We start from the raw sequence: 24075 nt of genomic DNA on the forward strand, positions 1-24075 counted from the left end.
AGGGAGAGATGGGGGGATGGGGAGGGAGGGAGAGGGGAATGGGGAGGGAGGGAGGGAGGGAGGGAGGGAGGGAGGGAGGGAGGGAGGGAGGGAGGGAGGGAGGGAGGGAGGGAGGGAGGGAGGGAGGGAGGGAGGGAGGGAGGGAGGGAGGGGGGAGGGAGGGAGGGAGGGAGGGTAAGAGAGAGAAGGCTAGATCATCAAGCCACTAATAATAAAGGTTAAGCATCACACATCATTGATATCACTGGTGTTGCTAAAAGGAACCACTTTAGTGAGAGTAGTCACTGGCATAACACGACATAACATGACATAACACGGCATAACACGGCATAACATGGCATAACACGGCATAACACGTCATAAACGTCATAACACGTCATAACACGACATAACACGGCATAACACGGCATAACACGGCATAACACGGCATAACACGGCATAACACGACATAACACGACATAACACGGCATAACACGGCATAACACGGCATAACACGACATAACACGGCATAACACGACATAACACGGCATAACACGACATAACACGGCATAATAATAATATAATATAATAATATATGCCATTTAGCAGACGCATAACACGACATACAGTCAGTCATTTGTGCATAATTCTACGTCATGGGTAACCCGGGATCGCATAACCCACTAACATAACAAGCGCCATGCATACCAACTGAGCTACGACATAACACGGCATAACACGACATAACACCACATAACACGGCATAACACGGCATAACACGACATAACACGACATAACACGACATAACACGGCATAACACGTCATAACACAACATAACACGGCATAACACGGCATAACACGGCATAACACGACATAACACGACATAACGCGGCATAACACAACATAACACGACATAACACGGCATAACACAACATAACACAACATAACACGACATAACACGACATAACACGGCATAACACGACATAACACGACATAACACGGCATAACACGGCATAGCACAATATCCTTTAACCAACAGATCAAATGAAGTGACACTCTTCTTAGATGTGTAAAACAGAGTGCAGGCCATGGTTGTTTCTCAAGAGAGAGGACGGCCTTCCACCCATCCATCCCTGCCACCACCTTTCTACCTACCAGTGACCTCAGCAGTGCTCTACTAACCAACACACATCTGTTTGAGGTGACGCTTCAGTACTACATGGTACACATCACCCAGGGCCAACTGGGGCTGACTGCAAGCTGTCATCGCTAATGACTAAATGGGCCACTGAGACGCTGTGTGTGTGTGTGTGTGGATCCTGAAGCCCTCTCCTGGGACTGAAAAGGCTGATTGTTCCTTACTCCTCCTCCTCCTCTGACAGACACACAGACAGCCAGCCAGCCAACCAGCCAGAGAGGGACAGAGACAGAGACAGAGACAGAGACAGAGACAGAGACAGAGACAGAGACAGAGAAAGTGACAGAGACAGAGACAGACAGACAGAGACAGAGACAGAGACAGAGACAGAGACAGAGACAGACAGACAGAGACAGAGACAGAGACAGAGACAGAGACAGAGACAGAGACAGAGAGAGACAGAGACAGAGACAGAGACAGAGACAGAGACAGAGACAGAGACAGAGACAGAGACAGAGACAGAGACAGTGACAGAGACAGAGACAGAGACAGAGACAGAGACAGAGACAGAGACAGAGACAGAGACAGAGAGAGAGAGAGAGACAGAGACAGAGACAGAGACAGAGACAGAGAAAGAGACAGAGACAGAGAAAGTGACAGAGACAGAGAGAGAGACAGAGACAGAGACAGAGAGACAGACAGAGACAGAGAGACAGACAGAGACAGAGACAGACAGACAGAGACAGACAGAGACAGAGACAGAGACAGAGACAGAGACAGAGACTCACCATCATTGCAATAAGAGCACAGATGTAGCTTTGCTTCATGATGAACCTGAAGGCCGTGACCACCGCATTAGCTCGCGTCATTCCTTCCCCCGGCGCAGTCGCCCACGCCATCGCCCCTGCATCCATCTCTTCTTTCAAACCTTCACCCTGCACAACCACCACCTCATACACACTCCCTGTAGGATGGAGGAAAGGGAGGGAGAGAGAGAGCAGACAGCATCACGAGCGAGCTACCGGATGTTAACCATTAACTAATAACCACAGTCAGCAATGGGAAGCAAAGCCCCGTCTTTTTCACACTCCCTGGGATTTTCTTATGAACCAGGCAAATTTCCCCCAAAGTGCTGCTGTTTCCCAGCACGAGGTTTGTGTACGACAGTGTGAGGGTCTCAGTCCCTATACGTGAGTGATACTAACCCAGATCTGGCCCTGGTTGGCCTGGTTTGTACTGCGGTGTGGAGTGCAGGTCCAGCCCCAGCAGCCCGTTGGTGTGGACATAGTCCTGAGGAGACCCGTTGGAGGTTACTATCAAAACCTGGGGTAGAAAAACACCTTCAGCTGGGAGATGGACAGTAGCACCTTTATGTACGTTTAGCAATGCGGTAACATCAATGTATTTGCTTGTCTAATAGCTTTTTGTATTTGTTGACCAAGTGACATCTGATTGGCTCCGTTTATAAGCAACTCGAAAACTCAAAAAAAGACCTCTCAAATATAGATAATCTTGAAAGTTACAAAATATAGCCAAGGAGTAGCATGCAAACCTCAGATGTGCTGTATCCGTCTTGGGTTGAAAGAAGCTGGAGAAAACAAATGACGAATACATTGAAACTGCCCTTATATGATACTCATGTTTGCTTACAAACACACGGTGACAGGATATTGTCATGCACGACACCTTACACACGGGGTCGTTACACACGGGCATTACAGGGACAACATGAAACAGACAGGAACATCAAAAAAATAGGTGTGTGAGATATTACTACAGTACATATTCCGGATGTTTGTTCACCAGGCTCCTCCCCTTCACCCAGTTCTCCCCCTTCGCCCTCACCAGGCTCCTCCCCTTCACCCAGTTCTCCCCTTCGCCCTCACCATGCTCCTCCCCTTCACCCAGTTCTCCCCCTTCTCCCTCACCAGGCTCCTCCCCTTCACCCAGTTCTCCCCTTCGCCCTCACCAGGCTCCTCCCCTTCACCCAGTTCTCCCCCTTCTCCCTCACCAGGCTCCTCCCCTTCACCCAGTTCTCCCCCTTCTCCCTCACCAGGCTCCTCCCCTTCACCCAGTTCTCCCCCTTCGCCCTCACCAGGCTCCTCCCCTTCACCCAGTTCTCCCCTTCGCCCTCACCAGGCTCCTCCCCTTCACCCAGTTCTCCCCCTTCGCCCTCACCAGGCTCCTCCCCTTCACCCAGTTCTCCCCCTTCGCCCTCACCAGGCTCCTCCCCTTCACCCAGTTCTCCCCTTCTCCCTCACCAGGCTCCTCCCCTTCACCCAGTTCTCCCCTTCTCCCTCACAGGCTCCTCCCCTTCACCCAGTTCTCCCCTTCTCCCTCACCAGGCTCCTCCCCTTCACCCAGTTCTCCCCTTCTCCCTCACCAGGCTCCTCCCCTTCACCCAGTTCTCCCCTTCGCCCTCACCAGGCTCCTCCCCTTCACCCAGTTCTCCCCCTTCGCCCTCACCAGGCTCCTCCCCTTCACCCAGTTCTCCCCCTTCGCCCTCACCAGGCTCCTCCCCTTCACCCAGTTCTCCCCCTTCGCCCTCACCAGGCTCCTCCCCTTCACCCAGTTCTCCCCCTTCGCCCTCACCAGGCTCCTCCCCTTCACCCAGTTCTCCCCCTTCGCCCTCACCAGGCTCCTCCCCTTCACCCAGTTCTCCCCCTTCGCCCTCACCAGGCTCCTCCCCTTCACCCAGTTCTCCCCCTTCGCCCTCACCAGGCTCCTCCCCTTCACCCAGTTCTCCCCCTTCGCCCTCACCAGGCTCCTCCCCTTCACCCAGTTCTCCCCCTTCGCCCTCACCAGGCTCCTCCCCTTCACTCAGTTCTCCCCCTTCGCCCTCACCAGGCTCCTCCCCTTCACCCAGTTCTCCCCCTTCGCCCTCACCAGGCTCCTCCCCTTCACCCAGTTCTCCCCCTTCGCCCTCACCAGGCTCCTCCCCTTCACCCAGTTCTCCCCCTTCGCCCTCACCAGGCTCCTCCCCTTCACCCAGTTCTCCCCCTCCTGAAGTCCCTCCAGGCCCTCACCAGGCTCCTCCCCTTCACCCAGTTCTCCCCTTCGCCCTCACCAGGCTCCTCCCCTTCACCCAGTTCTCCCCCTTCGCCCTCACCAGGCTCCTCCCCTTCACCCAGTTCTCCCCTTCGCCCTCACCAGGCTCCTCCCCTTCACCCAGTTCTCCCCCTTCGCCCTCACCAGGCTCCACCCCTTCACCCAGTTCTCCCCCTTCGCCCTCACCAGGCTCCTCCCCTTCACCCAGTTCTCCCCCTTCGCCCTCACCAGGCTCCTCCCCTTCACCCAGTTCTCCCCCTTCGCCCTCACCAGGCTCCTCCCCTTCACCCAGTTCTCCCCCTTCGCCCTCACCAGGCTCCTGCGAAACGGATCAGTAGAAAAACAAACCAAAAACATGCAGTGTACATTGGTAAATGTGGGTGATTGGGTATTCTATACATTTCCAAGAACTGTGGATGTGAGGAAGAATGTACAGATTTCCTTGGCACATATTGACTTGAGTGACTCACCTTTCAATTAGAAAAATACAGTTGAACAAATCTACGCTGCACCAAAATGGTGGATGTGTTACAGTAGACCCTATTCAGTTATACAGAGTGGATTCTATAGGCAGGGTTGGGTGGATTACAAGAAAAATGTAATCCATTACTAATTACAGTTACATGAAGAAAAAAAAGTAATCAGTGACTTAATCCTTTGGATGACTCAAAATGAGTAACATAATCTGATTACTTTTGGACTACACCAAGGCATATTCTTTTAACAATGACGGCCTATCCCGGCCAAACCCTAACCCGGACACAGGACAGAAACAGGACAGAAGATTGAGACAGTAGTGAAACAGGTATTGAGAAAGAACAGAGACAGGAAGAGGAAAGACTATGTAACTATTGTTTTGTCCATTGTGACCTCAGGAAATAGGAATGAAACTCATTTGATCCTCTATTGCCCTTTCTACCAGTAAAAATATACGCTATGTGGTTATTCCAGAAAGCACACCAGATATGCCACGGCATTTGAGGGCCCCTGAAATATAAATGTTTTTGTCCATTGTGTATTTCGTTTGCAGATTATTTACATAAAGCCAGGCTTGTAATTAAATAGTAAAAACATGTATCTTCTATGTGGTTAATGGTGTGTATATAGATTGTGAGCTTGTCTACCCATGTATCTTCTATGTGGTTAATGGTGTGTATAGAGATTGTATATAGCTTGTCTAAGACATGTATCTTCTATGTGGTTAATGTGTGTATATAGATTGTATAGGCTTGTCTACCATGTATCTTCTATGTGGTTAATCATTGTGGCTTGTCTACCACATGTATCTTCTATGTGGTTAATGGTGTGTATATAGATTGTGTATAGGCTTGTCTACCACATGTATCTTCTATGTGGTTAATGGTGTGTATATAGATTGTGTATAGGCTTGTCTACCACATGTATCTTCTATGTGGTTAATGGTGTGTATATAGATTGTGTATAGGCTTGTCTACCACATGTATCTTCTATGTGGTTAATGGTGTGTATATAGATTGTGTATAGGCTTGTCTACCACATGTATCTTCTATGTGGTTAATGGTGTGTATATAGATTGTGTATAGGCTTGTCTACCACATGTATCTTCTATGTGGTTAATGGTGTGTATATAGATTGAGTGATACTATGTGGATGGTGGTATATAGTTGGCCACATGTATCTTCTATGTGGTTAATGGTGTGTATATAGATTGTAACCAGCTTGTCTACCACATGTATCTTCTATGTGGTTAATGTGGTATATAGATTGTGTATAGGCTTGTCTACCACATGTATCTTCTATGTGGTTAATGGGTGTATATAGAAATAGGCTTTCATGTATCTTGTGGTTAATGGTGTGTATATAGATTGTGTATGGGCTTGTCTACCACATGTATCTTCTATGTGGTTAATTGTGTATATAGATTGTGTATAGGCTTGTCTACCACATGTATCTTCTATGTGGTTAATGGTGTGTATATAGATTGTGTATAGGCTTGTCTACCACATGTATCTTCTATGTGGTTAATGGTGTGTATATAGATTGTGTATAGGCTTGTCTACCACATGTATCTTCTATGTGGTTAATGGTGTGTATATAGATTGTGTATAGGCTTGTCTACCACATGTATCTTCTATGTGGTTAATGGTGTGTATATAGATTGTGTATAGGCTTGTCTACCACATGTATCTTCAGTTAATGTGCTGTATATAGATTGTGTATAGGCTTGAAACCACATGTATCTTCTATGTGGTTAATTGAAATATCTTAGATTGTGTAGATAGGCTTGTCTACCACATGTATCTTCTATGTGGTTAATGGTGTGTATATAGATTGTGTATAGGCTTGTCTACCACATGTATCTTCTATGTGGTTAATGGTGTGTATATAGATTGTGTATAGGCTTGTCTACCACAATCTTCTATGGTTAAATATAGATTGTGTATAGGCTTGTCTACCACATGTATCTTCTATGTGGTTAATAGGTGGTGTGTATATATTATGTGGTTATATCCGGATGTGTGTATATAGATTGTGTATAGGCTTGTCTACCACATGTATCTTCTATGTGGTTAATGGTGTGTATATAGATTGTGTATAGGCTTGTCTACCACATGTATCTTCTATGTGGTTAATGGTGTGTATATAGATTGTGTATAGGCTTGTCTCCCACATGTATCTTCTCTTAGTGTCAGACTGGGTTCAAGTACCTTCTGTTTCTTTTTTGTCTGTATTTATTTGTCTGTATTTATTTGTCTGTTTATTGGTATGTATGTATGTATGTATGTATGTATGTATGTATGTATGTATGTATGTATGTATGTATGTATGTATGTATGTATGTATGTATGTATGTATGTATGTATGTATGTATGTATGTATGTATGTATGTATGTATGTGTGTATGTATGTATGTATGTATGTATGTTGTATGTATGTATGTATGTATGTATGTATGTATGTATGTGTGTATGTACGTATGTATGTATGTATGTATGTATGTATGTATGTATGTATGTATGTATGTATGTATGTATGTATGTATGTATGTATGTATGTATGTGTATATATGCAGTGTGTATTTAATATGTGTGTATATTATTGTACTGCTCGAGGGATGTAATTATTGTCTGGATAACCGTATTGACATTTATGAATTGATGTATTGTATTTACTGATATATTTATTTTCAGTCTTTATGTGATGGACAATGCAGAGAACGCTAGAAGAAGAATCATCATTTAATTACCATAGTGAATTATTGTCATGTTTGTTAATGTGTCAATTAATCCCATAACGGATGGGTTGCCAATTGGCGATTTGACACAAAAATAAAATGTCATTCATTTATTCATATAGCCTAATTAATTTTTATAGTTTGCTGTGTAATTGATAGGTTGACCCAACAGTACATTTAATGCATAGGCCTATGCACTTGCCGTGAATGACCGACGTGACTCCCCTTCGCTCAATGTAAGAGTTGATAGGTAAAATGGCTGTGAATGACCAACGTGACTCCCCTTCGCTCAATGTAAGAGTTGATAGGTAAAATGGCTGTGAATGACCGACGTGACTCCCCTTCGCTCAATGTAAGACCGATAGGTAAAATGGCTGTGAATGACCCAGTGACTCCCCTTCGCCAATCAGTCGATAGGTAAAATGGCTGTGAATGACCCAGTGACTCCCCTTCGCTCAATGTAAGACCAGGCGTGAATGACCGACGTGACTCTCCTTCGCTCAATGTAAGAGTCGATAGGTAAAATGGCTGTGAATGACCGGCGTGACTCCCCTTCACGCTCAATGTAAGAGTCGATAGGTAAAATGGCCGTGAAGGCGTGACTCCCCTTCGCTCAATGTAAGAGTTGATAGGTAAAATGGCCGTGAATGACCGGCGTGACTCCCCTTCGCTCAATGTAAGAGTTGATAGGTAAAATGGCTGTGAATGACCCGAATGACCGATTGACTCCCCTTCGCCCTCAATGGCTAGGTAAAATGGCTGTGAATGACCGTGACTCCCCCTTCGCTCAATGTAAGAGTTGATAGGTAAAATGGCCGTGAATGACCGACGTGACTCCCCTTCGCTCAATGTAAGAGTTGATAGGTAAAATGACCGTGAATGACCGACGTGACTCTCCTTCGCTCAATGTAAGAGTCGATAGGTAAAATGGCCGTGAATGAACGTGACTCTCCTTCGCTCAATGTAAGAGTCGATAGGTAAAATGGCTGTGAATGACCGACGTGACTCCCTTCGCTCAATGTAAGAGTTGATAGGTAAAATGGCCGTGAATGACCGACGTGACTCCCCTTCGCTCAATGTAAGAGTCGATAGGTAAAATGGCTGTGAATGACCGACGTGACTCCCCTTCGCTCAATGTAAGAGTTGATAGGTAAAATGGCCGTGAATGACCGACGTGACTCCCCTTCGCTCAATGTAAGAGTTGATAGGTAAAATGGCTGTGAATGACCGACGTGACTCTCCTTCGCTCAATGTAAGAGTCGATAGGTAAAATGGCTGTGAATGACCGACGTGACTCCCCTTCGCTCAATGTAAGAGTCGATAGGTAAAATGGCCGTGAATGACTGACGTGACTCTCCTTCGCTCAATGTAAGAGTCGATAGGTAAAATGGCTGTGAATGACCGACGTGACTCCCCTTCGCTCAATGTAAGAGTTGATAGGTAAAATGGCTGTGAATGACCAACGTGACTCCCCTTCGCTCAATGTAAGAGTTGATAGGTAAAATGGCTGTGAATGACCGACGTGACTCTCCTTCGCTCAATGTAAGAGTCGATAGGTAAAATGGCTGTGAATGACCGACGTGACTCCCTTCGCTCAATGTAAGAGTCGATAGGTAAAATGGCTGTGAATGACCGACGTGACTCCCCTTCGCTCAATGTAAGAGTCGATAGGTAAAATGGCCGTGAATGACCACGTGACTCTCCTTCGCTCAATGTAAGAGTTGATAGGTAAAATGGCTGTGAATGACCGACGTGACTCCCCTTCGCTCAATGTAAGAGTCGATAGGTAAAATGGCCGTGAATGACCGACGTGACTCCCCTTCGCTCAATGTAAGAGTCGATAGGTAAAATGGCCGTGAATGACCGACGTGACTCCCCTTCGCTCAATGTAAGAGTTGATAGGTAAAATGGCTGTGAATGACCGACGTGACTCCCCTTCGCTCAATGTAAGAGTTGATAGGTAAAATGGCTGTGAATGACCGACGTGACTCCCCTTCGCTCAATGTAAGAGTTGATAGGTAAAATGGCCGTGAATGACCACGTGACTCCCTTCGCTCAATGTAAGAGTTGATAGGTAAAATGACCGTGAATGACCGACGTGACTCTCCTTCGCTCAATGTAAGAGTCGATAGGTAAAATGGCCGTGAATGACCGACGTGACTCTCCTTCGCTCAATGTAAGAGTCGATAGGTAAAATGGCTGTGAATGACCGACGTGACTCCCCTTCGCTCAATGTAAGAGTCGATAGGTAAAATGGCCGTGAATGACCGACGTGACTCCCCTTCGCTCAATGTAAGAGTCGATAGGTAAAATGGCTGTGAATGACCGACGTGACTCCCCTTCGCTCAATGTAAGAGTCGATAGGTAAAATGGCTGTGAATGACCGACGTGACTCCCCTTCGCTCAATGTAAGAGTTGATAGGTAAAATGGCCGTGAATGACCAACGTGACTCCCCTTCGCTCAATGTAAGAGTTGATAGGTAAAATGGCTGTGAATGACCGACGTGACTCCCCTTCGCTCAATGTAAGAGTCGATAGGTAAAATGGCTGTGAATGACCGACGTGACTCCCCTTCGCTCAATGTAAGAGTCGATAGGTAAAATGGCCGTGAATGACCGACGTGACTCTCCTTCGCTCAATGTAAGAGTCGATAGGTAAAATGGCTGTGAATGACCGACGTGACTCCCCTTCGCTCAATGTAAGAGTCGATAGGTAAAATGGCCGTGAATGATGTATGTGACTCCCCTTCGCTCAATGTAAGAGTTGATAGGTAAAATGGCCGTGAATGACCGATGACTCCCCTTCGCTCAATGTAAGAGTTGATAGGTAAAATGGCCGTGAATGACCGACGTGACTCCCCTTCGCTCAATGTAAGAGTTGATAGGTAAAATGGCTGTGAATGACCGACGTGACTCCCCTTCGCTCAATGTAAGAGTTGATAGGTAAAATGGCTGTGAATGACCGACGTGACTCCCCTTCGCTCAATGTAAGAGTTGATAGGTAAAATGGTCCGTGAATGACCGACGTGACTCCCCTTCGCTCAATGTAAGAGTTGATAGGTAAAATGGCCGTGAATGACCGACGTGACTCTCCTTCGCTCAATGTAAGAGTCTTTAGGTAAAATGGCCGTGAATGACCGACGTGACTCTCCTTCGCTCAATGTAAGAGTCGATAGGTAAATGGCTGTGAATGACCGACGTGACTCCCCTTCGCTCAATGTAAGAGTCGATAGGTAAAATGGCCGTGAATGACCAACGTGACTCCCCTTCGCTCAATGTAAGAGTTGATAGGTAAAATGGCTGTGAATGACCGACGTGACTCCCCTTCGCTCAATGTAAGAGTCGATAGGTAAAATGGCTGTGAATGACCGACGTGACTCCCCTTCGCTCAATGTAAGAGTTGATAGGTAAAATGGCTGTGAATGACCGACGTGACTCCCCTTCGCTCAATGTAAGAGTCGATAGGTAAAATGGCTGTGAATGACCGACGTGACTCCCCTTCGCTCAATGTAAGAGTCGATAGGTAAAATGGCTGTGAATGACCGACGTGACTCCCCTTCGCTCAATGTAAGAGTTGATAGGTAAAATGGCTGTGAATGACCGACGTGACTCCCCTTCGCTCAATGTAAGAGTCGATAGGTAAAATGGCTGTGAATGACCGACGTGACTCCCCTTCGCTCAATGTAAGAGTTGATAGGTAAAATGGCTGTGAATGACCGACGTGACTCCCCTTCGCTCAATGTAAGAGTTGATAGGTAAAATGGCTGTGAATGACCGACGTGACTCCCCTTCGCTCAATGTAAGAGTTGATAGGTAAAATGGCTGTGAATGACCGACGTGACTCCCCTTCGCTCAATGTAAGAGTTGATAGGTAAAATGGCCGTGAATGACCGACGTGACTCCCCTTCGCTCAATGTAAGAGTTGATAGGTAAAATGGCTGTGAATGACCGACGTGACTCCCCTTCGCTCAATGTAAGAGTTGATAGGTAAAATGGCTGTGAATGACCGACGTGACTCCCCTTCGCTCAATGTAAGAGTTGATAGGTAAAATGGCCGTGAATGACCGACGTGACAACTGTGTTTAAAACAGTGTTTCCCTCACATTCCTGCAAGTGCAGTGTGCACTATAAATACACTACTAAATAGCAAGCAGCAACTCTATGGAGTCCAGACAATTGTCTTATTGATATTAAATTAAGTAATCCTTAATGTAATCAGCAGGTTTTTAAGAATATAATTGTAATCCCTTTTCTCTTTAAAAAAAAAAGTAATCCGGGCTGATTACAGTTGCTTCATTTTTGTAATTGGATTACGTAATCCCCGTTTACATGTCATCTGTTACTACCCAACCCTGTTTATAGGGGAGCTCACCGTGTACAACTGGGGCCCTGCCCCAAAATGGCCACCGTGTTACAGTAAAAGCAACTCACCGTGTACCACTGGGGCCCTGCCCCAAAATGGCCACCGTGTTACAGTAAAGGCAACTCACCGTGTACCACTGGGGCCCTGTCCCAAAATGGCCACTGTGTTACAGTCAAGGCAACTCACCGTGTCTGTGGGGTCCTGCAGCCAGAAGCGTATGAGTGTGGCCAGGGTGTAGTAGAGCAACAGCAGCATGATGGGGTTGACATAGTGGTGCCAGGACAGCGCCGGGTTGACCCGGAACATCCAGGTGTGGGAGCAGTCAGTCTGGACCACCGACGAGATTCCAAACAGACTGGTGGAGAGAGGGAAAGGTAGGATGGAGGGGGGGAGGAGAGAGAGAGAGAGAGGGAGGGAAAGGCAGGTTGGAGGGAGGGAGGGAGGGGAGGATGGAGGGAGGGAGGGAGGAGAGGATGGAGAGAGGGAGGGAGGGAAAGGCAGGGTGGAGGGAGGGAGGGAGGGAGGGGAGGATGGAGAGAGGGAGGGAAAGGCAGGATGGAGGGGGAGGGAGGGAGTATTATATCAGTTGTGCTGTCATCTTCATCTTGAAGTGATCTTGACAACCACCTGCTAGGATTCTCCTCACTTCACATCAACACACACACACACACACACACACACACACACACACACACACACACACACACACACACACACACACACACACACACACACACACACACACACACACACACACACACACACACACACACACACACTTTTAATGTTTTTAAAGTCAGTGTGCCATGTATTTTCAATTAGATAATGAATGTAGATAAAGTATGGGCTGCAGCCATGTGTGTTCCCCTCGTTTGCTCCCTCTCTCTCTCTCTCTCTCTCTCTCTCTCTCTCTCTCTCTCTCTCTCTCTCTCTCTCTCTAAAAACCCTTCAGGAGGCAAAACAACAACAGATGCCTCGGGGTAAAGGATAGAAAAGCAAGGGAGGATGGAAAGAGAGAAAAGAGACAGAGACGCCAAAGTGCACAACAGTTACTCCAGCAGTCTTTAATGTTGGGTTATACACAGTACCAGTCAAGTTTAGACACACCTACTAATTCAAGGGTTTTTCTTTACTTTTACTATTTTCTACATTGTAGAATAATAGTGAAGACATCAAAACTATGAAATAACACATATGGAATCATGTTGTAAGCAAAAAAGTGTAAAACAAATCAAAATATATTTTAGATTCTTTAAAGTATCCACCCTTTGCCTTGATGACAGCTTTGCACACTCTTGGCATTCTCTCAACCAGCTTCATGAGGTAGTCACCTGGAATGCTTTTCCAACAGTCTTGAAGGAGTTCCCACATATACTTTGCACTTGTTGGTTGCTTTTCCTTCACTCTGCAGTCCAACTTATCCCTAACCATTTCAATTGGGATGAGGTCAGGTGATTGTGGAGGCCAGGTCATCTGATGCAGCACTCCATCACTCTCCTTCTTGGTTAAATAGTCCTTACACAGCCTGGAGGTGTGTTTTGGGTTATTGACCTGTTGAAAAACAAATTATAGTCCCACTAAGCACAAACCAGATGGGATGGTGATTCTCTGTAGAATGGTGTGGTAGCCATGCTGGTTAAGTGTGCCTTGAATTCTAAATAAATCACTGACAGTGTCACCAGCAAATCAATCCCACACCCTCACACCTCCTCCTCCATGCTTCATGGTGGGAACAACACATGTAGAGATCATCCGTTCATCTGACAAAAACACGGCGGTTGGAACCAAATTTGGACTTATCAGACCAAAGGACCGATTTCCACCGGTCTAATATCCATTGCTTGTGTTCCTTCTTATCCATTGCTTGTGTTGCTTGCAAGTCTCTTCTTATTATTGGTGTCCTCTAGTAGTGGTTTCTTTGCAGCAATTCGACCATGAAGACATGTCTGTTGAGACATGTCTGTTACTTGAACTCTGAACCATTTATTTGGGCTGCAATCTGAGGTACAGTTATCTCTAATGAATTTATCCTCTGCAGCAGAGGTAACTCTGGGTCTTCCTTTCCTGTGACGGTCCTCATGAGAGCCAGTGTCGTCATAGCGCTTGATGGTTTTTGCAACTACATTTGAAGAAACTTTCAAAGTTCTTGACATGTTTTATATTGACTGACCTTCATGTCTTAAAGTAATGATGGACTGTCATTTCTCTTTGCTTATTTGAGCTGTTCTTGCCATAATAATGGCTTGGTGTTTTACCAAATGGGAATATCTTCTGTTTACCACCCCTATCTTGTAACAACACAACTGATTGCCTCAAAAGCATTATGAAGGAAAGAAATCCAACAAATGAATTATTAACAAGTCACACCTGTTAATTTAAATGCATTCCAGGTGACTACCTCATGAAGCTGGTTGAGAGAAGAGAGTGTGCAAAGCTGTCATCAAGGCAAAGGGTGGCGACTCTACAATCTAAAATATATTTTTGGTTACTACATTATTCCATATGTGTTATTTCATAGTTTTGATGTCTTCACTATTACTCTAGTATAGTAAATGACTGGTACTGTATATATATCATGCCACTATAATTGACCGGAATTGTTTTCTTTGGGATCAAGGCCCTTGTGTCCTGTTAGGAGTAATGTAAGGTTGGCCTGTGATACTAACATTCTAAAACTGGAGCTTGTCTTATTAATAGTTAGATCTTAGAATTCACATCATAATGGAATACGATGGGTTTGGGTGTGTGGCTCTTTTCAACTCTGGCCAGAGTAAGAAAATATGAAGTGTAATTTCCTCTGCCTTCTTGGCATAGCCAACCTCCAAACCAGATGCTTTCATGCCCAAGCACTGCTGCCAAAGCTAAAGAAAGCTGACCACTGAGTACTGGTGTGTCTTCAATCAAGTGGCATATAGGGTGAATATCAATAGTATTTCCTTCTTCGTGTCCTCTCTCCTTGCCTCTTTCTCAAAACGCATTGGAGAAGGTCCGAGGGGAGGAGGAGGAGGCGAGGAGAGAGGACACGAGGAATCAAGGAAATATATGATTGACATGAAATCAAAGGCCACAGGGCACTTTGTGGGTCATTCGAATCTGCCATGGATTGTCATGCTTTTACCAAGAAGATAGACAGTAAATGGATGGATGGATAAACAACAAGAACACAGAATGGATACACAACAAGAACACAGAATGGATACACAACAAGAACACAGAATGGATAAACAACAAGAACACAGAATGGATAAACAACAAGAACACAGAATGGATACACAACAAGAACACATAATGGATACACAACAAGAACACAGAATGGATACACAACAAGAACACAGAATGGATACACAACAAGAACACAGAATGGATACACAACAAGAACACAGAATGGATACACAACAAGAACACAGAATGGATAAACAACAAGAACACAGAATGGATACACAACAAGAACACAGAATGGATACACAACAAGAACACAGAATGGATACACAACAAGAACACAGAATGGATACACAACAAGAACACAGAATGGATACACAACAAGAACACAGAATGGATACACAACAAGAACACAGAATGGATACACAACAAGAACACAGAATGGATAGACAACAAGAACACAGAATGGATAGACAACAAGAACACAGAATGGATACACAACAAGAACACAGAATGGATACACAACAAGAACACAGAATGGATACACAACAAGAACACAGAATGGATACACAACAAGAACACAGAATGGATAGACAACAAGAACACAGAATGGATACACAACAAGAACACAGAATGGATACATAACAAGAACACAGAATGGATACACAACAAGAACACAGAATGGATACACAACAAGAACACAGAATGGATACATAACAAGAACACAGAATGGATACACAACAAGAACACAGAATGGATACACAACAAGAACACAGAATGGATACACAACAAGAACACACAACAAGAACACAGAATGGATACACAACAAGAACACAGAATGGATACACAACAAGAACACAGAATGGATACACAACAAGAACACAGAATGGATACACAACAAGAACACAGAATGGATACACAACAAGAACACAGAATGGATACACAACAAGAACACAGAATGGATACACAACAAGAACACAGAATGGATAGACAACAAGAACACAGAATGGATAGACAACAAGAACACAGAATGGATACACAACAAGAACACAGAATGGATACACAACAAGAACACAGAATGGATACACAACAAGAACACAGAATGGATACACAACAAGAACACAGAATGGATAGACAACAAGAACACAGAATGGATACACAACAAGAACACAGAATGGATACATAACAAGAACACAGAATGGATACACAACAAGAACACAGAATGGATACACAACAAGAACACAGAATGGATACATAACAAGAACACAGAATGGATACACAACAAGAACAAACACAGGCACCCGAGTCGTTGATACACCCACAAGGCACAGATGTTAGTTCAACGTTTAGTTTTGATTGAATTCAACATGAAATCAACAAAAAATGTCACCATGTCATTGGATTTAGGTTAAAAGTTGGATAAAATAAATATACAAAAATACCTGACGTTTATTATTTTTGGTTGAAATGAAGTGGAAACAATGTTTATTCAAACAGTTTTTGCCCAGTGGATTTCTTGCGCTGACGTTACGATAAACACTTTACACCAAAAATCCCACTTGACATTTTCTTCTAATTTCAGCATTTATTACAAAACAACATTTGCTTTTTTGCTACCAAAAGTAGTTTTTATTCTGGAGTTTGGGTGTAATTGGAAAAGCACAAATATTTCGACTTAAGCTCGGGTAGTAATCAAAAAGGCATCGTTGCCCACAAATGTTAAACTACAAAGTACTGATTGTGCCTGTTTTACTGTCAGAGGGTTCTTTGTTTTAGCCCAGAGGCAAGCCAACTCTGCACCCAATCAGCCCAGTGCTTAGCTATTAATGGTGAGCTGGGTCATAATTTGGGGCACTCTGATTCAATGAAATGGTCCAATCACTTGGTAGAATAATGGGTTTCATTAAAGAAACGAGTGAAGGCGTATAGGGAATGATACATAGTGAGTGCAGACGTAAAGGGAAGGATCCCAAACGAGTGAAGGCGTATAGTGAAGGATCCATAATGAGTGAAGGCGTATAGTGAAGGATCCATAATGAGTGAAGGCGTATAGTGAAGGATCCATAATGAGTGAAAGTGTATAGTGAAGGATCCATAATGAAGGAAGGCGTATAGTGAAGGATCCATAATGAGTGAAGGCGTATAGTGAAGAATCCATAATGAGTGAAGGCGTATAGTGAAGAATCCATAATGAGTGAAGGCGTATAGTGAAGAATCCATAATGAGTGAAGGCGTATAGTGAAGAATCCATAATGAATGAAGGCGTATAGTGAAGGATCCATAATGAGTGAAGGCGTATAGTGATGGATCCATAATGAGTGAAGGCGTATAGTGATGGATCCATAATGAGTGAAGGCGTATAGTGATGGATCCATAATGAGTGAAGGCGTATAGTGATGGATCCATAATGAGTGAAGGCGTATAGTGAAGAATCCATAATGAGTGAAGGCGTATAGTGAAGAATCCATAATGAGTGAAGGCGTATAGTGAAGGATCCATAATGAGTGAAGGCGTATAGTGATGGATCCATAATGAGTGAAGGCGTATAGTGATGGATCCATAATGAGTGAAGGCGTATAGTGAAGGATCAAATCAAATCAAATTGTATTTGTCACATACACATGGTTAGCAGATGTTAATGCGAATGTAGCGAAATGCTTGTGCTTCTAGTTCCGACAATGCAGTAATAACCAACGAGTAATCTAGCTAACAATTCCAAAACTACTACCTTATACACACAAGTGTAAAGGGATAAAGAATATGTACATAAAGATATATGAATGAGTGATGTTACAAAGCGGCATAGGCAAGATGCAGTAGATGGTATCGAGTACAGTATATACATATGAGATGAGTATGTAAACAAAGTGGCATAGTTTAAAGTGGCTAGTGATACATGTATTACATAAAGATGCAGTAGATGATATAGAGTACAGTATATACGTATACATATGAGATAAATAATGTAGGGTATGTAAACATTATATAAAGTAGCATTGTTTAAAGTGGCTAGTGATATATTTGACATCAATTCCCATCAATTCCCATTATTAAAGTGGCTGGAGTTGAGTCAGTGTGTTGGCAGCAGCCACTCAATGTTAGTGGTGGCTGTTTAACAGTCTGATGGCCTTGAGATAGAAGCTGTTTTTCAGTCTCTCGGTCCCAGCTTTGATGCACCTGTACTGACCTCGCCTTCTGGATGATAGCGGGGTGAACAGGCAGTGGCTCGGGTGGTTGTTGCCCTTGATGATCTTTATGGCCTTCCTGTGACATCGGGTGGAGTAGGTGTCCTGGAGGGCAGGTAGTTTGCCCACGGTGATGCGTTGTGCAGACCTCACTACCCTCTGGAGAGCCTTACGGTTGTGGGCGGAGCAGTTGCCATACCAGGCGGTGATACAGCCCGCCAGGATGCTCTCGATTGTGCATCTGTAGAAGTTTGTGAGTGCTTTTGGTGACAAGCCAAATTTCTTCAGCCTCCTGAGGTTGAAGAGGTGCTGCTGCGCCTTCTTCACGATGCTGTCTGTGTGGGTGGACTAATTCAGTTTGTCTGTGATGTGTACGCCGAGGAACTTAAAACTTACTACCCTCTCCACTACTGTTCCATCGATGTGGATAGGGGGGTGTTCCCTCTGCTGTTTCCTGAAGTCCACAATCATGTTGAGTGTGAGGTTATTTTCCTGACACCACACTCCGAGGGCCCTCACCTCCTCCCTGTAGGCCGTCTCATCGTTGTTGGTAATCAAGCCTACCACTGTTGTGTCGTCCGCAAACTTGATGATTGAGTTGGAGGCGTGCGTGGCCACGCAGTCGTGGGTGAACAGGGAGTGCAGGAGAGGGCTCAGAACGCACCCTTGTGGGGCCCCAGTGTTGAGGATCAGCGGGGTGGAGATGTTGTTACCTACCCTCACCACCTGGGGGCGGCCCGTCAGGAAGTCCAGTACCCAGTTGCACAGGGCGGGGTCGAGACCCAGGGTCTCGAGCTTGATGACGAGTTTGGAGGGTACTATGGTGTTAAATGCTGAGCTGTAGTCGATGAACAGCATTCGCACATAGGTATTCCTCTTGTCCAGATGGGTTAGGGCAGTGTGCAGTGTGGTTGAGATTGCATCGTCTGTGGACCTATTTGGGCGGTAAGCAAATTGGAGTGGGTCTAGGGTGTCAGGTAGGGTGGAGGTGATCTGGTCCTTGACTAGTCTCTCAAAGCACTTCATGATGATGGAAGTCGTTTAGCTCAGTTACCTTAGTTTTCTTGGTAACAGGAACAATGGTGGCCCTCTTGAAGCATGTGGGAACAGCAGACTGGGATAGGGATTGATTGAATATGTCCGTAAACACACCAGCCAGCTGGTCTGCGCATGCTCTGAGGGCGCGGCTGGGGATGCCGTCTGGGCCTGCAGCCTTGCGAGGGTTAACACGTTTAAACACGTGTTTTACTCAGGATCCATAATGAGTGAAGGTGAATAGTGATGGATCCATACTGAGTGAAGGCGTATAGTGAAGGATCCATAATGAGTGAAGGCGTATAGTGAAGAATCCATAGCCCTACTTTGTTTATATATCTTTCTTATCCCTGTGCTTGTTCTTTCTTTTCCTCTGTCTTTCATGTCCAAGGAGACATGTGTGTATGTTTTAGGACAAATATAAAAACCACAGAATGGGTGTATCTGTGTCTTGAGTCTTCCACATAAAACTGGACGGTTAGAACAGTTTTTTGTTTGAGGAGGGGGTTTGTATGAAATGTAATGTTATGTCGTTCCTGGTGATTTTGAGAGTATGAATGGGCTGCTAACCTTCAACATGTTAAAGCAAGAAGGTTTTTAAGGTTGATCCTATTGTGTTTATTTGTACTGTTATTTCACAGAATACACACACACACACACACACACACACACACACACACACACACACACACACACACACACACACACACACACACACACACACACACACACACACACACACACACACACACACCGCGTCATACTACCTAGCAGTCTCCATAGAACATTAATATACACAGTTACAGCATACTCCAAATACAGAACATCTATTGGACCACTCCCCATCACACACACTTCTCTGACAACTGCTGTTTAAGGTTTTTGTATTCTGTTTGACGGCGAGCGAGAGCTTTTACCAATTAGTCCTGTATACTTCACTAAGGCCTTTATAAAGCAATGCTACCGCCACTCAGGAACAGAAACACTATATTTATTTATGTTTGCTTGCTGTCAGTGTTGTTCAAGTGTAACAGTATAACTTTAGACCGTCCCCTCGCCCATACCCGGGCGCGAACCAGGGACCCTCTGCACACATCAACAACAGTCACCCACGAAGCATCGTTACCCATCGCTCCACAAAAGCCGCGGCCCTTGCAGAGAAAGGGGGACTACAACTTCAAGGTCTCAAAGCAAGAGACGTCACCGATTGAAACGCTATTTAGCTCGCACCACCGCTAACTAAGCTAGCTGTTTCACATCCGTTACACTAGCATTGTTACAGCATTCTCCTTCTAAAAATACTCTGATCATGCCCTAATTTAGAATTAATTGCCTCCACTTTACTCAGGGGTCTCTCTCTCTCTCTCTTCTGTCTCTAAAAACGTAGATTTTTCTTTCTCTCCCTTTCTCGCTCGCTCCCACAATTCATGTGAAGTTCCCCGAAACCAGCTGTGTAATTTCGGTGCGGGCCAAGAATGGGCCGGCGTAATGAGAACCACCTGGGTCTGTGGAACGGAGGGGAGCCGGAGCTGGGCCGGGTGGCTGGCCTGTGCCACCTCTCCCTGGTCTGGCTCTCTCTGGGCCCTGACAGGGGCTGGATGATGGAGGGTCCGGTTGGGTCACAGGGTGCATGGTGGGAGTGCTTTTTTGGAGGGGAGGGTGATGGCGTAATGGCATATAGGGTAGAGGTATTAGTTGATAGGATGGTGTATAGAGGTATTCTGAACTATGTGGAACGGCAGGGCCTAATAAGGGGACAGCTTGTGAAGGGAGATGAGGGGCGAGATACCGATGTTAGCCCATATATACATACTATGAGGTCAAAATAACACTATGAAATTGTGAAAATTATGATAATGCCCTTTTTGTGTAAGAGCTTGTGGGGAAAAAATGGCTGGAATTTCCATCTGTTCCGGTGGAATGGAGTTTTTGGCCCAAAGCATTACATCACAATCTAATCTGATCTGATTATTCAGTCATCTTTTATATGGGTGGCCTCTAGAGTCTATACGATCCTATCCGCCAATCAGAGCTGTGTATGTAAATATATAAAAATGTGTATAAACACGCCCACATTATAAGACTATTTTCACGACATTAACACACACACTGATTTATTAGACGTACAGCGATGATTTAAAAATAAATAAATGAACAATACTTAATGGGGGCTTAAAATGAACATGAACTAAGATCTTATTGAAATGCAATGATTAGTTGGGACACATTCAACCATCCAATTACTCTATGGTAGTTTCCTGTTTCTCTGCGCTTATAAGTAATCAAACAATAACTGCTCTCTTAAACAGCCACACTAATGTGTCGGAGGAAACACCGTACACCTGGCGACCGTGTCAACACGCATGAGCCCGACCCGTCACAGGAGTCGCTAGACTGCGATGGGACAAGACATCCCTGCCGGCCAAACCATCCCATAACCACGCTAGGCCAACTGTGCACCGCGCCATGGATCTCCCATGCACGGCCGTCTGCGACAGAGCCTGGACTCGAACCAGGATCTCTAGTGGCACAGCTGGCATTGAGATGCAGTGCCTTAGACCACCGCGCCGCTCAGGAGACCCTAGAATGACGTTATTAAGTATATGATCTGTACCTTTGAGAATAATCTCTCGGTTGTGAAATTTTAAGTGATTCGACTGGTCCTCAATCTGCTTTCCTCCATCAGGAAATGTCACATATGAAATGAAATGTATAATATTCAAATGCTAAATTCTACGCACATAGAGACAAGGTGCAGTACATTTTGAAAATACTTTAAGAGTTTTAACTGGAGGTTTGGTCTGATATCTCATATCGTCATCATTGTTTCCTTTCCTCCCTTTATCTATTGATCCCATTTGATTCTTGAAGAATAGCACTCACAAATGCCTATGACCTTAGTTCAACTGTCATACCCCATCAGAACCCAAAATGATACTCCAATGTTTGCAAACATTGGTACATGTACATGTAAACAAACACTATATACATGTAAACAAACAGGGTTAAAATGATCATGTTGATATCATGGATGGTCAGCCCTTGTATCCATAGCTCTGTCTTTGAATTTGAGAGTGGTTACATTTCTCCAGCCCAAATCCCAATAGTTTTTACCTAAAGAGGGGCGGGGACTATCCTTTGTTTTTATTTAAACTGCTGATTGCCGCTTTAAATAGACTGTTTATTTGCTTATTCTTTACCTTAAATGCTGGCTTTAGTGTTGCATGTATGGCTCAAATACACATACACTACTGTTCAAAAGTTTGGGGTCATACAGAAGTTTGGGGTCATACATTCTTGTTTTCCATGAAAATATACATGAAATGAGTTGCAAAATAAATAGGAAATATAGTCAAGATGTTAACAAGGTTATAAATAATGATTTTTAATTTAAAAAATAAGTGTGTCCTTCAAACTTTGCTTTCGCCAAAGAATCCTCCATTTGCAGAAATTACAGCCTTGCAGACCTTTGGCATTCTAGTTGTAAAAATAATCTAAGGTAATCTAATAAGGTAATCTAAAGAGATTTCACTCCATGCTTCCTGAAGCACCTCCAACAAGATGGATCGGCATGATGGGCACTTCTTACATACCATTGCAAAAGGATTTTCTAATGTGTAGCTCAGTTGGTAGAGCATGGCGCTTGTAGTAGTGGGTTCGATCCCCGGGACCACCCATACGTAGAATGTATGCACACATGACTGTAAGTCGCTTTGGATAAAAGCGTCTGCTAAATGGCATATATTATTATTATATTATTATTATTATTATCAATTAGCCTTTTAAAATGTTAAACCTGGATTATCTAAAACAACATGCCATTGGAACACAGGAGTGATGGTTGCTGATAATGGGCCTCTACACCTACGTAGATATTACATAAAAAATCTGCCGTTTCCAGCTACAATAGTCATTTATAACATTAACAATGTCTACACTGTATTTCTGATCAATTTGATGTTATTTTAATGGACATATTTTTTTGTGCACATTACCAAGTGACCCCAAACTTTTGAACGGCAGTGTATGATATAATATTTATCAATTAAAAAAATATATTTTACCATTTTTTTAACACTTGTAACCACACAGTCCTTGGTTTATTTGGGGGACACCTTTTGGCTCAGGAGCACTACCAGAGGAAATAGTTCTGTAAATAGCCTCTATAAAAGATAAAAAACAACAACAAGCAATGTCATATCATTCCTTGACAACCTTAATTTACGTCTCTATAAGTTAAAGCTCAAATACGTCCAAATATGTTACATAACCTGTTGGCCAATATCAAGTTCAACTCCACTCCACACAAAACACAACATTCGCAGGGCCTGACAACATCCCAACTGCTATTCCTGTTCAAAAATACTCCTTTGCTGTGAAGTTCTCCTTTGCTCAGTTGGGCTGAGCGTCTGACACCGGGGCCAGATGAAATACACCATGATCTACGGCCTCCAGCAGATGTCAAACACATTGTTGTGTGTTGTCTGGAGCAGAGGAAATCTTAAAGGTGTCCCACCCACTGACAGCTCCCTGTGATGCTTTTCATAGGAATTCCTCTGCCTTTCTTTTTAAAAAAATATAGTGAAAGAAAAGAGAGGTGAGGAAAAAGGAGAGAGAGAGAGAGAGAGAGAGAGAGAGAGAGAGAGAGAGAGAGAGAGAGAGAGAGAGAGAGAGAGAGAGGGGGGGAGAGAGAGAGAGAGAGAGAGAGAGAGAGAGAGAGAGAGAGAGAGAGAGAGAGAGAGAGAGAGAGAGAGGAGAGAGAGAGAGAGGAGAGAGAGAGAGAGAGAGAGAGAGAGAGAGAGAGAGAGAGAGAGAGAGAGAGAGAGAAATACCACCGCTCTCATGGTCGGATCGTAACTTAGGACCAAAACCAACAGACGGACACCTGACACCCACTCTGACATGCAATTGGCTCAGACGTTGACACTTGATTGGATTGCTAGGTTAGATTTGGT

The 24075-nt window shown here is 44.5% G+C and overlaps 1 protein-coding gene across 3 annotated transcripts in view; it reads right to left on the bottom strand.

The window, feature by feature from the left end:
* The window catches only part of LOC118372622 (piezo-type mechanosensitive ion channel component 2-like), a 213790-nt gene that overhangs the window by 58139 nt on the left and 131576 nt on the right, over window positions 1–24075 (bottom strand). For 2 of the 3 annotated variants that reach the window (XM_052483862.1, XM_052483861.1), the window contains exons 8-11: window positions 11928–12096; window positions 2670–2705; window positions 2323–2440; window positions 1906–2081 (exon numbers count right to left, since the gene is read on the bottom strand). In XM_052483862.1, coding sequence (XP_052339822.1) covers window positions 1906–2081; window positions 2323–2440; window positions 2670–2705; window positions 11928–12096 — 499 coding nt within the window. The remainder of the gene's footprint in view (window positions 1–1905; window positions 2082–2322; window positions 2441–2669; window positions 2706–11927; window positions 12097–24075) is intronic. The other variant, XM_052483863.1, reaches the window with a different exon arrangement.

This window comes from Oncorhynchus keta, chromosome 28 (genome assembly GCF_023373465.1).
Source record: "Oncorhynchus keta strain PuntledgeMale-10-30-2019 chromosome 28, Oket_V2, whole genome shotgun sequence".
Lineage (NCBI taxonomy): Eukaryota > Metazoa > Chordata > Actinopteri > Salmoniformes > Salmonidae > Oncorhynchus > Oncorhynchus keta.